The sequence below is a fragment of the Gadus macrocephalus genome, chromosome 3 (genome assembly GCF_031168955.1).
Source record: "Gadus macrocephalus chromosome 3, ASM3116895v1".
In the NCBI taxonomy this organism is placed as follows: domain Eukaryota; kingdom Metazoa; phylum Chordata; class Actinopteri; order Gadiformes; family Gadidae; genus Gadus; species Gadus macrocephalus.
The window spans coordinates 14,803,761-14,818,335 of NC_082384.1; the positions used below are offsets into that span (position 1 = coordinate 14,803,761).

Below are 14,575 nucleotides of genomic sequence, written 5' to 3' on the forward strand. Positions count from 1 at the left end.
AACTTTTAGATTAAGTTTGTAGCCCTATCTGTATTATATTAGCACGGGCAATCATTTGTATCAATGATTACAATTAGGGCATTTAGAAGACGCATTTATCCAAAGCGACTTACATTGGTTAATATACACATTGACACAGCCTGCTCGTCAGAGGCAGTTAGGGTCAAGTGTCTTGCTCAGAGACAAAACACTCAGCTAGGAGGAGCTGGGGATCGAACTAGCAACCTTTTGGTTACACAACTGACACCCCTATATGACTTATTCTGCAAAATATTACATGGCTCAGATGCAGAATAAGATGCAGTTGATCATTATTTCTGTCAATATAGACTTGTTTGTCGTTATGCACGACAAAACATTAAACAAATACATTCAGATTCATTAAATGTAAGCCCAGCTCAACAAATATTTGTAAATTGAAGTATATCTTTCTAGTGTCACTTTGGTAAATGTCTCCATTTTAAAGACCCTTGCATTCGACATGATTTATATATTTGTTTAGTTGGTGAGAACAGGCTTCCCCCCCCCCTCACGCCATTCAACATATGGAACACAATTATTCATCTCTGCAAACCTAGCTTGCCTGACCCGTTTTCTGTGGAATGTACTAAAGGTTACAGGGATCTTTTGAAGCTAGCTGACTGTATGGCCCTTCATAGGGCTGTACTTTCTAAACAGTTTTCCCTGTTAAATCTTTCTCCCATTTTCACGTACGCGAGATGTTTCGGATATGGTCAATCATGGAACTTAATTAAAAAAATAAAATTGGACTTATGCAAACAAACTAATCATCATATCAAAGTTAAAAGTACAATATTCAAGTGAACTAACACCGGATAAAAAAAAATACACACCAAGAGGAGAGAAAAGAGCAAAATGTTAACATTTTATTTACAAAGTTGTTTGTCATACAGAAAGTAAAAATGTAGCTACAACCTTGATTTATGCAACAACCAGCCACGCACACACAAAAAAAACATGGCTGGCTTGTTGCACAGTTGCTATAGCAATAATCTTATTGGGGGAAGGTAGGGGGAAAAAAATAAACAAAGGAGAAAAGAAAGACAAAAGGAAGAGAAATAACAAAATATTTAACAAATTATTAAAAGCACAGACCCAAAACTAGATACCAGTCCCAAAGTCCTCACACGGAGATACACAAAGAGGAGTCGACAGTGAAATTGAGGAATGCAGAGTGGGGTGGGGGCTGCCTGAGAACCTTGGGGGGGGGGGGGGAGAAGGGCGGGGCAGGGTGGCTCTCTGATCCATGGGTTAAGGTAGGGGGGGTAGGGGTAGAGTATCTCCACTAGGTCCACCAATCCTATACAGTCTTGCTCCAATCAGGAGCTCAGAGCTAGGGGGGGTGCAGGAAGAGGCGACGGGTGGGGTGGTGTTGGTATTGCAGAACGGACCGTGTGAATTAAGGTGGGTTGGGGTTCAAAGGGAGTCTGGAAGGGGAGGGGGGAGAGGGGTTGGTAACTCGGTAGGATCGTTTAATTTGTTTTTCCTCCTAATCGTCATCATCGTCATCGTCGTCGTCGTCGTCATCTTCATCCTCTGGATCTCGCTTTCTCTTCTCGCCCTTTGTGGCTTCTACTGCTGCTAATGTTGCTGCTGTTGCTGCAAGACACAGTATAAATTATAAATACAAGCTTTTCAGGAAGAGGGTCATCTCAGACATCAGGCACACGTCTGGCATAGAGCGGAAACTGAAGGGCCAGACATGCAAACAAAGAATCTAGAGAATGTCTTAAACCGAAACAAACAGACTCTTGGCACCCTTCCTCCTTTCCCCCCCGTTGGATAAAGAGATGTCTTCTCTTTGTTTGATTTACAATGGATTCAAAGAGCTGAACTAAGCCAGGAGAAGAGCCCTGCGTGTACTTGGATTAACAATAGCAACTTCAACATATCAATGGCCTAGCCGTTTTGCTAGGACATCACTGGCTATCAATGTATTATCAAATAACATTAAGCATACCATCTTCGTCGTCATCATCGTCATCATCGTCATCATCCACTTCACCTTCCTGCCCGATGTCCTCCTCCTAATTGAAAGAATACATTTAAATGACCAGTAGCACACACCAAAAATGTTCCAAACATGAATATTTCCATATAAATATTTATTTCCTTGTAAATATCAATAAATGTATACAACTATAAAAGGAAAGGGAGACATATTCACCTCATCCTCCGCACCACTCTCGTCATCGTCCTCTCCTTCTACCTCCTCCTCATCATCATCGTCATCCTCGTCAAAGTCCTCCTCCTCTCCGTCTTCCTCATCCTCCCCCTCTGTAACGTTGAGTCACATGACACAGCATGTAAGTCATGGGCTAAAAGCAGTAACAGATCCGAGATCTAATACACGGCATTAAATCCTAATCTCACTTAATCTCTGTAAATGTATCGTACTGCTATGCATCACATACTATACGAATATAATCATACATCTGAATGTAAATTATAAACGAGTGGTGTATCTGATATTTCATAATTTCCCCCAATTAATAACCTCACTTCAGATAAAAACCAAACAAACATGGATCCCTGCGAAGAATATCACACAATCTCTCCAAGGTCCTGACCTTCGTCGTCGTCATCGTCGTCGTCGACCACCTCTCCGTCAGAGTCTGAGGCCTCGTGGTCATCCATGTCGTATCCGTCCAGGTAGGTGAGCTGGGGCAGGAGCTTGAACACGCAATCCCTATAGTCACTCAGGTTCGTCACTTCACAGTTGAATAGGTCCAAGCTCTTCAGGTTTCCAAGCTTTTTCTGTAAACAAGAAAGAATATCAGGTCACAGACTGTTCCTGTGTATCAAAATGAGGGTTAGAACAAATATATTTCATATTAAGTCTTAATTATTGGTTTTGTGTTTGGGGATTGGAAACTTACCAAGGGTTCCAACGTGCTGATGTCTTTAAGCTTGTTTCCACTTAGATTTAGATGTGTAAGGTTGGGGAGTTTCTCTGCTAAAACGTCGAGGTCACCGCTGATTCTGTTGTCACTCAGCTCCAGCTGAAATAAATGGAAAGATTGCAATGTTAGCAAATGATCATTATGAACCGATAAACAAAGGTTTACGAGATACCAGAATGAACATTACCTTTTTCAGTTTTCCTAGTTTGGGCAAGTTGGAGACAGACAGTAAACCGACATTTATCAAACTGAGGAACTCCAAGTTGACAAACTCTGCTGTGAGGCCTTCTGTTTTTCCATCATTTGAACGACAGTTGTCAAGAACAAGTTCTTGTACCTGTGGAAAAGGAAAAGCAATGTTCTCAATTTACAAGTAAAAGTAAATATATTAATTCGATTTTAACATTCATATATTTTTTGTAAACTAAATAAACTGAAATATTTTATTTTTTTTATAAATTCATGTAATAATGTTAGTTTAACATTTTATTTAGAACACACAATAACAGTATACGTTTCCAGAAATGTTTTGAATGTACATTATTCAAATGGTGGCATGTACATAAAGGAGGTGTTTACAAAGCCCTTCAGTTACAATTTGCGCAATCGTGTGTTCGAGATAATGTTCGAAAGTTTTTGCCAAACATCAAATCTCAAGTGAGGAAGCGAGAGTAAAAGGCTAAAGCAACGTGTAATCTACAAAACTGTGTTTAAATGCACTGTTTGTCCAAGCTAAATAGGTCGGGCATTGGTTATAGTCACGAAGAAGAATAGCTCAACATTATCTTGGCCTGGTGATGCAGGCGCTAATGACAAATGCAATGATTTTTGTTAGCAAGCCCGCTACAGGCTAGCCATTGCCCTTTTAAACGCTGTCGTGCAGTGGAGGAGCTGCAGGAGAGGCTCGTCTGCCCGCCATTAACCACCCAACAACAGCGGAAAGGTGGAGAACATTCGTAATATATCTTCCCAAAAGTCAGAAACTCGACGTAATGAGGAAAGTGGAGTGCTTTGTCGTCGAGCAAACGACCGATACGGCTATTTGTTGGGCTGTATCGTCGAATGAATGCGAATGGCGAAGGAAATATTCAGGACGGAAATTTAGTAAAAACAAAGATGGAGAGAGTTCCTTTCTCCAGAGCTTCAAAGACGACAGAATGACAACATGGCGATTCCTGAGACACAGTATGCAGTTCTCTGAACACTTCCAATAGGGGCAGACTGTTTTTACAATGTTTATTCGATGGTTTATACATCGATTTAAACCATTTCGATGTCGAGTGGTGTTATTTTCTGCATGATAACCGAGAAACGACGACTGTCCACGCTTTGCTGTCCGGGCGTCGAGCGCGACGCACGGGGGCTCGTGTCACTCGAGCCGGCTGGCTCCAGTCACGGGCGAACACGAACCGTCGTTCACCAATAAAAGCGTACAGGTGTTATAACGTTACGAACATACGTAAACGGACGACTCGTATTCATAAAGTGGCGTTATGTTTACAATGCAGTCGATTATTCATATTTATATTATTGTTGCAAAGAGGGCAATATGGCGGGAACCAATACGAGCTGACCGCTGTGGGTACCATTTGTACGGAATAATCTGGTGGGGTTGATACTTTACTCACACGGCAGAGTTTACGAATTTGGTGTTTGCCATTGTTATTGAAAGCATCGCAGGCGTGCAGGGTACTCGGCGAAACGGGGGGCTACATATTTGGCGGAATTTGCCTACTGTACACTCCCTTTACTTGTTAATTGAAGCGTCTAAATATGAAAACAACACTGACTATACGAGACGAAGCGGTCGAATGCATGCCGAATATCGACCAGCTTAAGTGGGTTATTGCAGCTTGGTATATGTTGAATATGTGGTTGGTTGACTCGAAGCAAGTGACATTTTTTTGTTTGTTGGCGTAGCTGAATGTAGGTCTTAAACCCCTACGAATGAAGAGATATTACACTTCCTTCGACACGTTACTTGGTCTTTCTGCAATAACCTTAAAATGATACGCGTATGCGAGACTTTAAAGTACATTTTGATAAAAGGCATCCCTTTCCATTATTCTATCACCATGGCGCCCATGGTCTATATAAAATGAACCGTATAGGCAAACGCCATAGGGACGGAAACGCACTGAAATACCGATGTATATACAAGTTTATAAATGGGACCAAAACGTTTAAATGGGTCCGAGCTGTGTGTGCACCATCGAGCAGGGAGGCTGCGAAACGGTTAAAACACTGCAATAATGCCAGCAAGCTGGAGAATCGGCTTTTGAAAGTAACGATTGAATATAGCCTTTCTTGTCTTGCTGCCCATTCACGCCCAATCTAGAACAGTACAATGTATTAACCTTGTTAACAGGATTTTCTACCCTATTTATACTAGAGAAACACAATCTAAAGCCCATGTGGTCACCATTACGTTAGCTACACAGGTCACTCAGAAAGCAAAAAAGTAGCAAGTTAGCTAGCAAGGCTAGCCTAAAAACTAAGGTTTGGTTTTAAAAAGCACGACTTACATCAGACGGTGTCCTGTTTCTTAGTTCCAAGTGGATCCTCTTTTTCATATTCATCTTGCCCTATGAAAGTTAAACTTTTCTCTCTGGGGTTTTGGTGTAAATGTCAGTCCAAAGGCAGAGAGATGCCCTAATGGAGGGAGAATATGGGACTGTATAATGAACTGAACCAAACGCTAAGTTAGTCGGCGAGAGGAGAAACCATGGAGGGAAACGGGACTGAAACAAAATATATGCTCAACAGCGCCACCGCTGTCCAGAAACGCCCATCGCCTGTTAAATAAGGCAATGCAGTCACAAAACATGACGCTGCCCCGAAGCAAAGCGGTACTATGGTGCAATTCATTTGTAGAACGTAAGTGCTATAATGACAAACAAATTCACAGGCACCTAATTATTTGCAGGTTGATTGTATATATTCACAGGGTGTTGATAAACATTCGTTTATTTCAACAAATAAATTAAATGCATTTACCGTATTAAGTAGGTCATATTGTTTGCATAGGTAATCTGTCTATTATTGTATTTTTTTGATGAATGCTGTTGAATATTCGATTGCCGGTGATATTAACTATCATCTATCACATCAAACCTTTTTAAAGCATATGTTTTATATTGGTATTCTACCTGTTGCCTTTCTATAAGGCAGTAGTAAATTATATATGTATTACACACTTGTATTTTCTGTAATAATTGTGTAGCAAATTTGGGGAAATTATGAATAAATAATGCAAAAATTATTCGATGATAATCTTTCGTTTTTGTCTCTCCATTTTCCTATGTTTAACTTGGGCTGATAAACAAAGTATTGGAGGATGGGTTTTGGGTTTGCAGTGAAGAGAGCGTTTTATATGCTCGGGGTGGGTTGCCCCCCTCCCCATAGCTTCCTGCTTAGGCCTGAGATCCCTCAAGCAGAAGCATGCTTGTGTGCCTCCACATCCCCTTCGCCAAATTGCTCCAAACTTAAGTTCACGCAATTCCTATAACAGTGTAAATTATGTACAATTCTGGAAATACTTGTTCCTGTGACATTATCAGTAAATTGCTTGTTTTTGGTGAGAGAGTTTATGTGCCATGGCATGATGCAATGCATCATTATTGTAAAGCAATGTAGAACAATATTGTTGGTTTGTTGAACGTTAATGCCTGTGTGAAAGGGCCTCTTGGTCTTTAATTATGGAAAAACGAATTAAATTGTATATTTTTTTCCATGCCAGTCAATTGTAATGGATCCATTAAACCAGCAGAGGGCAATGGAGTCACATCTTCTCGCTTTTTTGTACGCTAAACACAACTAGATCAGTGGATTTTGGCAGAACTGTCAACTCGGTCGACTTTGATAATAATCAGACATATTGAAAGATGCCAGTATTAGGGGATGCTCGGTGCTTGTGGGTCTTTGAGAATTGTCAACAGAGGACTAAAACATTGCCAGTCATCGCTTAACCACGCTGAGACGGACCTCATTGGAAGCGGCTGTTTTCCTCATCTTTCTCACAAGGTACATAGCCTATATGAATTAACCCGTTGGTTGTCATTAAGTGACGTTATGTAAACTGAGTATTTAGTCTGTGACAAATAAAAAAAAGTGAAAGCATTCATCATTGCATTGCACTGTATTCTCTACCTATGAGTAGATGTGGATTCCTTGCATTTAAATAAATATATTTATTCTGTTTAAACCAGGCCTAATCATTCAATTATATGTATACATTTTAATGCATATTTTTTAACCATTGAATGCCATACTTGAATTTTGGTATGTGGTCTACAATAAGATAGCCTACATTAAGTTGTTTGAACAGGTGGTCTCCTGTTGCTCAAACGGAGACCCATGCAGCTTCAATGTGCTGTTAGAAGATTGTGAACACACCCAGAGTTGGGTCGCACGGGATTAATGATAAAATGGCTGTAGCGCGACTATTGAATAACATTTGCCTCGTCTTTTCTTTTTTTACATTTTCTCATCAAATCCATTTTTTTTTGCTTTTTTTAAAGATCCTGCATTTGAAACACTTCTGAAACATCTTTTTTGACAGGATCTAGAAAAATATATTGGGATTTGAGTATTATAACATTTATGAAAATTCTCACTTTTAATCAAAAGGGAAACTCGTACCGACCACACAATGTTTGACACACTGTTACACAACCCCTCACCGAACACACACACGCACACACTCGATATGCTGAAGTACACTCAGGTCCATGGAGTGTGCTTTTTGCTTTAGGAATCGTGCCAACTCCGCCACCTTTACAAATAAGATAAGAAACTATCTTGCCATTATGGTAATGTTTAACCAGATAATTCTGTACGGACTGTGAAAACAAAATACGCAGCTTATCCGTTCTCATTTTTGCGCTTTTTCGCCCCGAATGAGTTTTAGGCCTAATATTTATTCATTATTCCCAGGACTATTCTTAAATGGATGAGACTTTGAATATGGACAATGAGGTGTTGGATTGCCAAGAACCTGAAACCAACCGAGGTAACGTCAACCTTTCATTTAAAATGAAGTTTGCTTGACAGCCATAGTAGAGAGTTAAGATCTTATGGTCAGCTGAAGCTGACCATTTTGATGGTTTGCATTCAAGTCTTGCCTTTCTATGTGAAAATGATAAGTCAATGTGGACAATATTATTTTAAAACTTACATTTTTAGTAGGCCTACTATAAATCAAACAAAAATAGAGCCTAGTGCATTTGCACCATTCAATACTCCACTGTATTTCCAGCAGAGTAGACCAAAGGCTCTAGAACTCATTCAGTGTATACTGAATTGCATTGAGGTTATTATGCTCATAATGTAATTCTTATGTTTAACATTCTAACTGTTATGCTTTGTACTGTACATTTGTAGATATTATGCTTTGTATTGAAGATCTTATGCTTTATATTGTAGGTGTTATGCTTTGTATTGTAGTTCTTATACTTTACATTGTAAATCTTGAAAGTTGTATTGTAGTTCTTATGAGTTGTTGCTTAATAGTTGGGATCCTTCGCCGTCTGCGGGACCGAGACCTGCTCAGGAAGAGGAAAGCCGAGGCGGAGGAAAAGGAGACTAAGCAGTGGGTTTATGGGTAAATTTTGTCAGAGACCAGTCCACAATAGTAACAGCTTCACATCTTTAGGGGATGATGATGGTTTGCTATTCCAATGAGGAATGTTTTCTTCCACATTTTTAGTTAGTAGCTAGTTCAATGACAAAATAAAATGGCTACTTCGATGGTTGATTGAAAAGAGAAAAAGGTTATCTCTACGAAACAAAGTGATTTCATAAAGTGCATTTTTCTTTACTTTAACAAAAAGTAAATCCCAAATGAACTCTACATAGAAAATATAAATTATCAGCCGAGTGTTTGCTTATCAACCACATGGCTCATATTGAATTGAGTGAGGAGAAACAAAAGGTTGCTGTTCTTCTCTCTCCCAACGAATGATCTGGATCTGGTGGAGGAACTTTAAACTATTGACTGTGTGAACACCAGTGCAAAGGAGAAGCATATCAATGTTTCTGCTCTCTCCCTTTGTCAGGGTCGAGAGCAAGAGGAGAAGAGCAAGGGGAGAGCAGAGGAGTGGCACTGGGAGAAGGGGGAGACCAAGGAAGATTGAGAACCTATTTGAGATTCTCCCGATCCAGGAAAAGGAGAAGGGTGAGGAGCAAGTGCAGCAGGCTCCCCAACCTCCTGCTGAAGAATCTTTACCTGAGGCAGTGGAGGCTGGCCCAGCCCACACCTTCTACTCCCGATCGATTGCTCCAGCGTACATCCCCACTTCCCCAGCTCCGCCACTCAATGTTACCTCAGTCGAGACCCCTGTCATTGCCTCTTTTTTTACCAATCTATTCCAAACGGCTCCTACCCTGACCCTGAACCCTACCCTGGCCCAGGCACCTACCCAAACCCCTACCCCAGCCCCCAACTCTGTCTCAGAGCCCACTGATCCAGCCCCATCTACCCAAAGTCCTCCCTTGCCCCCTTCCTCTGGTCAAAGCCAAAGTGAGACCACAGTGGAGGCTCCTGTGTCAGCTGGGCCCCTGCTGGCCCTAGCCCCAGCTCCGGCCCCAGCATCCCCTGCTCTTGTCTACACCACCGAGTCCGCAACCATGGAGGCTCAAGGCCAGGTCACCATCGAAGACTTGGGGCCCGATGAGATGGAGGATGTCTGCGTGACACAGAAGGAAGAGGCGGTGAACCGTTTGGAAACTGGTAGGCTGCCCTGCTAGCGCTTTAATCAATCTAACTTTATACATAAAGCACTTTTTGGGCAAAAGTGAAATGTAATATCAAGTACGTGGGAAGGATGTTATGAGGTATTTGAATATAAATATATGGCATCTGGTGGTCCAAAAATGTCGCACAATACCAGTGCATACTGAGCATGGGGGACGCCTGTGGTCATCAAAGCCCTAACTCTGTTTGTGTAATCGCTGTGCTCTTCCACTTGAGGTGCACAGGATTACCTAATATCTGATGTATTTACCCTATTTTTAATAAGCATTTTATAAGAGCTTGTATTGTATTTTATCCTCATGTTTGTTTTCTATGTTTGGTAGATTCGGTTGAGGGGCCATCTCCACCCGTTGTGGCTCAGAGCACCATGTTCTCCTCTCCTCTGTTGACCTCCCTGTCTACCACTCAAGGATGTTTCACAGATAAATAATTAAAAATGAGGTTTCTGATGATGTCTGAATTCTCAAGGGCTTTCTACAAAATTGGCTGTAGACTATTCTTAAATGGCAATGCTTTGAAAACGCTTGTATTAATCATTTTTTTATTCTGAGGCCTTATATTGTACTGCATTTAAATTGGATTTAGTTTTTTTTTGCTTTAGGAATTAACTGATAATGCTGCAGTTTTAAATTATTTTAAAAACAAAGACAAACTTGTTATTTTCAGTCAAATTTCTTTTTATAGTTTGGTTTGTAAATTTGTTCATGTAAAACTAGTTACTGCAAATAATAATAAAATAGGGTTTTGAAATGTTACGTTTTGTAAAAGTAGACTTTTTGTGGTTTCTAATAAACAGGGGTCCATTCAAAATGATCCTCTTTAATGTTGGCTTTGACATACTTCCTTTGCATCAGGAGTCGGGAAACATGATACAGTGTTAACATATTTCCTATTCAAACAATAAAACTGAGACATGCATAAACATATTCACGGTTATTTTTTTGACTAGCAATGTCTTGTAGTTTTTGTGTATTCATGCCTACACTGCATAATATTACGGTTCATTTAAATAAAAATAAAAACATGGATCAACAAGATCAGAAATCGAATTTCGGACAGGAATTACATATCAAACAAAGGCATTCAGTGAGTATGCACAGTGTACACACCGTCAACAAATTGTAAACAATAAGTCCCTTTCATCCACCCATATTCATATATTCAATTTATTGTGTCCAGTGTCACCCTCTAGCGTTCAGGTTTTCGGAGTTTTTAGATGGGAGAAATCCGTAACTTTTAAAACAAATTCACATTATATTTTATTCAGTTGTCATTTATTCATTTGTGTGGAATTTGTTTCTTCAACACGTATAATTTCATTCAATAAGAAAATGTCTACTCAAGCAGTAAAAATAAAGAAATTTCCAATGGCCCCTCGAAAGTCACTGGTTGGCCAACGATAAATCGTGCGTGTTCTGCTTCCGCATTGAGTGATCACACGTGTTTGTTTATATCCTAGTGTGAGCTTTCTCACATAAGCATCCAGAAACTGAAAATTATTAAACAGTTTAATTTGTAAAAATGCCACCGCTGTGTGAGAGCTGTTTCGATCATGTCGATAAACTCAATCAGCAAGTTTCTGTAATGCGAAAAGAAATCAAAAATCTAAGGTAATTTTTGCAACCACATGTCTTCTTAAATGTGTCCCTCTAGAGATTGATATTAACATGTATTCATTTTTCTTTAGACAGATGTTGGAGAACGCAGTAAAATCCCACCGTAAACACATGACTTCCCTCTTGTCCGCTGTGACAAACGTTTCTCAAGGCGACAACCAACCGCCATATCAACAACAATCATTATCGGAAAAGACAGAAATGGCACCAAATGTTTCTTTGGAACAAGGTATTATCCACGCCTGGACACAACGTAGCATATAATGCTCATAGCGCACACACACACACACACACACACACACACACACACACACACACACACACACACACACACACACACACGATCAATAGAAACCTCTTAGGGCAGTATAGTGTGTGTATAACATAGCATCTCGGGTGTTTGACTTCCAGCAGAAAGGCAGTGTGTTCAATCCCCAATGTCCACAGCCTAACATGTAGGCATCATTAAACAAGATGCCTACCAGCTCCTTATTGACATTTGACTGAATTCACAAGATGACAGAGTCTACTCTGGTAGCAGTCGATATTCATTAGTGGGTTTGTTTTGTGTAAAAGAAAATGTCACAGCTGGGTAAAAAAAACAAACAAACTGACAAACTAAAGTTGTTTGTTGTTCCCTACAGGCACTATCCAGACAGTCCCTATCGGCTACATAAGGTCCTGTTTTTCAGCGAAGAATGGCACACCAAGACAGCCCACGGTGTGTGGCCACTCCAGGGCCACGCTGTGCATTCAGCCCAGTGTGTTCAACAACCCCGATCAAGCTCTGATGGGTCTCGAGCAATTCTCCCATGTATGGTAAGGTCCTGTCCTAACCCTCTCCTCCCCTCCTCTCCTTGATTATAGCTGACTTAATGGAAGATGAAATCGATGCCAAGATCAATAGTGTAATTACATTTGTGTGTGTGTTTGCGTAGGACCTGTTTCCTTACACCTTCATAGAAAGGGGAAAACAGTGGTTACAAATTGGCTGTGGATAAAATAATTGCTTTGAACGAGTTTGTTTTCCCTCCTTCCTCCCCACAACTGAGTTCCCTTTGTTTTGATTTCCCTGTGTATTACTATTTTAGTCATTAAGCTTTATTCAAAAGTTCCTTACAGTTGATTATCTTTGATCCATGTCATTAATGAACAGGTAGGGCTTTGAGGTTGGCTATAAAGCATTGGGTATGGAACCTGAAACGTCTCCCTTGGGGGATGAGGAGAAACCTTCTATTCCCTACACAATCTTGAGTTCAATATCACATGAACGTCAGTAATATTCAGATATTTTAGGACATTAATAAACTACAATTCACAATTTTTATTGTTTCTCCAGGGTCATCTTCCTCTTTCATAAGAATGGTCACCTGAGTTACAAACCCAAGGTAAAGCCCCCCAGACTAAACGGTCAGAGGGTGGGTCTCTATTCCACACGCACCCCTCACCGACCCAACGCCCTGGGCCTAACGCTGGCCAGGGTCGACAAAATCGTAGGCAAGTATGAGATTTCTTAGTTTATCCAGTAGGACATTTGTGAGTGAGGCATTTGTGTGTGATGGATCGCCAATAAGAGATCAATCGAAATTGTGCAAAAATTAGACCTGTGCATGTAGGACAATTTCGGCCTATATTAAACACAATTTTGCAGTCACAGTCACTATGGATGTTAAAAGGATGAAAAAAACATTCAAATGACACACACACCCCCAAGCTATTCAAGGTTCTCACAGTTCTTGGGTCATTAATTAAGAGAAAATGCCTTTTCCGCTCTAAATCAAATCTTTCATCCCGGTTTGCTCATTGGCCAGTTGCTTTGGATATATGCGTGTGAGAAATACTCAAAGAAAATGATTTGTCCAGGTGACACGGTACATCTATCAGGCATTGACATGATTGATGGGACTCCCGTTCTGGATATCAAGCCATACATCTCAGACTACGACTCCCCCCTCAGCCGACCCGGTGCAGAACCATATCAAATGGATGTAGGCCAACCGGAGACCGCAGCGTCGCCACAAGATGAGGTAATGGGCGACGTATTAAGCATCCGAATGAACTCTGGGACTCCATCCTCTGGGAAAGACACCTCATTTGCTAGAGATGAGTCTACCAAGGTTACCGGTCCCCACAGTAGTCCTAGAACTACGCTGAAGGACGAAGCCATAACTGCTGACGTCGAGAAGAGAAGTGAGGCCTCTTCTTTGCCTGTTGCTGATGCTAATGCTGACTCCGCTGCCCCCTTTTCCAAAGAGCTGAGAAATGTGCTAGTGGAGGTTAAAGCCTATATCAACGATACTGAGCTGACCAGTGAAAAGGACATAACAAAATCCAAACGACCAGAGACAACCCAATGCAATCCTCGGCTTTGCTATGGGGAAGAGGAGTACAGTACCATTGCCACTTGGATCAGAGCGCCCCCTGTTGGCAACCTGGAGGTGCGATTCACGCCCCATGCTCTTAGCGAATTAGCAAAGTTTATCCCGCCTCAACATTCAGGTAAACAAAACCTTTTTCTTCTGATTAACAGTTGGATATGAATACATTTACATTCTGCTGAAACCTTTATGCAGCTTTCAAATGAGAACAACCAGAACAATAAATAAATGCAATTAGAAAATAACGGGCCTATTTAGTCGTAAGAGTCAGGAATCTGACCATAAATCCATAAATGTTCTTTCTACTTCTGCCTATAGTTTAAAATGGCTTCTGTGTTTCTTTTGTTTTCTTTATGTAGACCCCACCGGAAACTACTGTCCTCGCTTTAAGTTCCTACGCAGCCAGGAAGAGGCATTGGCCGCCATCAGAGCGGTTCTGTCGGCTGACCCGCGCTCCATCTACCGGAGGAGCCGCTGTGAGGACAGACTGTTCTTCTTCACCCTGGACACCGCCGACATCACCTGCTGGTTCGGCCCGGGCTTCGCTGAAGTCCTGCGGGTCCGGCGGGTCTAACCCTTAATTGTTTAAAGTCGCAAATGCTAAAATATCTGATGTGCTATATATAGACGGTATACTTTCTAAAATCAGCAATTGTGAATTTCAATAGAATCGCAATAGTTACATTGTTTCTGAAATTCTAAAAATCATAATTAAAGATGTGACTACATTGTGTTTTTTCTTTGCCTTTTCATAATATATGAATTAAAAATAGAATAATGCAAACCACTAAGCTTAGCTTATGTCTCTACATAAACTACAGTATCTACAGTAGCAATTAAGATCTTGAGGCATTTATTTTATGAAACTTGTGACCATAGCAGTTTTATTAAGAACATATTTAG

The 14,575-nt window shown here is 40.8% G+C and overlaps 3 protein-coding genes across 6 annotated transcripts; 2 read left to right on the forward strand and 1 right to left on the reverse strand.

The window, feature by feature from the left end:
- Positions 1–864: 864 nt before the first annotated feature.
- Positions 865–5,656, reverse strand: anp32b (acidic (leucine-rich) nuclear phosphoprotein 32 family, member B). Its single transcript, XM_060047548.1, has 7 exons — positions 5,450–5,656; positions 3,112–3,261; positions 2,901–3,023; positions 2,592–2,778; positions 2,189–2,298; positions 1,982–2,048; positions 865–1,620 (listed from the first exon to the last, which is right to left on the reverse strand). The coding sequence occupies exons 1-7, from the start codon at positions 5,501–5,503 to the stop codon at positions 1,511–1,513; spliced, it is 801 nt and encodes a 266-aa protein (XP_059903531.1). The 5' UTR covers positions 5,504–5,656; the 3' UTR covers positions 865–1,510.
- Positions 5,657–6,064: 408 nt separating this feature from the next.
- On the forward strand, positions 6,065–10,602 carry hemgn (hemogen). Of its 3 annotated transcripts, none has more exons than XM_060047545.1 (5): positions 6,065–6,947; positions 7,860–7,935; positions 8,436–8,526; positions 8,981–9,654; positions 10,002–10,602. In XM_060047545.1, the coding sequence occupies exons 2-5, from the start codon at positions 7,872–7,874 to the stop codon at positions 10,106–10,108; spliced, it is 936 nt and encodes a 311-aa protein (XP_059903528.1). In that variant the 5' UTR covers positions 6,065–6,947; positions 7,860–7,871; the 3' UTR covers positions 10,109–10,602. The 3 variants fall into 3 exon arrangements, with proteins under 3 accessions (XP_059903528.1, XP_059903529.1, XP_059903530.1); XM_060047546.1 differs by lacking the exon at positions 6,065–6,947 and adding an exon at positions 7,615–7,735; XM_060047547.1 differs by lacking the exon at positions 6,065–6,947 and having other exon boundaries at positions 7,745–7,935; positions 8,436–8,514.
- A 418-nt stretch (positions 10,603–11,020) lies between these two features.
- Positions 11,021–14,400, forward strand: trmo (tRNA methyltransferase O). Of its 2 annotated transcripts, none has more exons than XM_060047543.1 (6): positions 11,021–11,288; positions 11,366–11,523; positions 11,939–12,113; positions 12,634–12,791; positions 13,158–13,823; positions 13,944–13,966. In XM_060047543.1, the coding sequence occupies exons 1-6, from the start codon at positions 11,200–11,202 to the stop codon at positions 13,949–13,951; spliced, it is 1,254 nt and encodes a 417-aa protein (XP_059903526.1). In that variant the 5' UTR covers positions 11,021–11,199; the 3' UTR covers positions 13,952–13,966. The 2 variants fall into 2 exon arrangements, with proteins under 2 accessions (XP_059903526.1, XP_059903525.1); XM_060047542.1 differs by lacking the exon at positions 13,944–13,966 and adding an exon at positions 14,032–14,400 and having other exon boundaries at positions 11,032–11,288; positions 13,158–13,793.
- Positions 14,401–14,575: the final 175 nt, after the last annotated feature.

Excerpts from the sequence above, each read along its gene's own strand:
- anp32b (XM_060047548.1), bottom strand. The coding sequence starts at position 5,503 with ATGAATATGAAAAAGAGGATCCACTTGGAACTAAGAAACAGGACACCG. Across the intron at positions 3,024-3,111 it reads AACTAGGAAAACTGAAAAAG|CTGGAGCTGAGTGACAACAG; the intron begins GTAATGTTCATT and ends CATTTATTTCAG. Across the intron at positions 2,299-2,591 it reads CGACGATGACGACGACGAAG|AGGGGGAGGATGAGGAAGAC; the intron begins GTCAGGACCTTG and ends TCAACGTTACAG.
- hemgn (XM_060047545.1), top strand. The coding sequence starts at position 7,872 with ATGGATGAGACTTTGAATATGGACAATGAGGTGTTGGATTGCCAAGAA. Across the intron at positions 7,936-8,435 it reads AGAACCTGAAACCAACCGAG|TTGGGATCCTTCGCCGTCTG; the intron begins GTAACGTCAACC and ends GTTGCTTAATAG. Across the intron at positions 8,527-8,980 it reads ACTAAGCAGTGGGTTTATGG|GGTCGAGAGCAAGAGGAGAA; the intron begins GTAAATTTTGTC and ends TCCCTTTGTCAG.
- trmo (XM_060047542.1), top strand. The coding sequence starts at position 11,200 with ATGCCACCGCTGTGTGAGAGCTGTTTCGATCATGTCGATAAACTCAAT. Across the intron at positions 11,289-11,365 it reads AAAGAAATCAAAAATCTAAG|ACAGATGTTGGAGAACGCAG; the intron begins GTAATTTTTGCA and ends ATTTTTCTTTAG. Across the intron at positions 13,794-14,031 it reads TATCCCGCCTCAACATTCAG|ACCCCACCGGAAACTACTGT; the intron begins GTAAACAAAACC and ends TTCTTTATGTAG.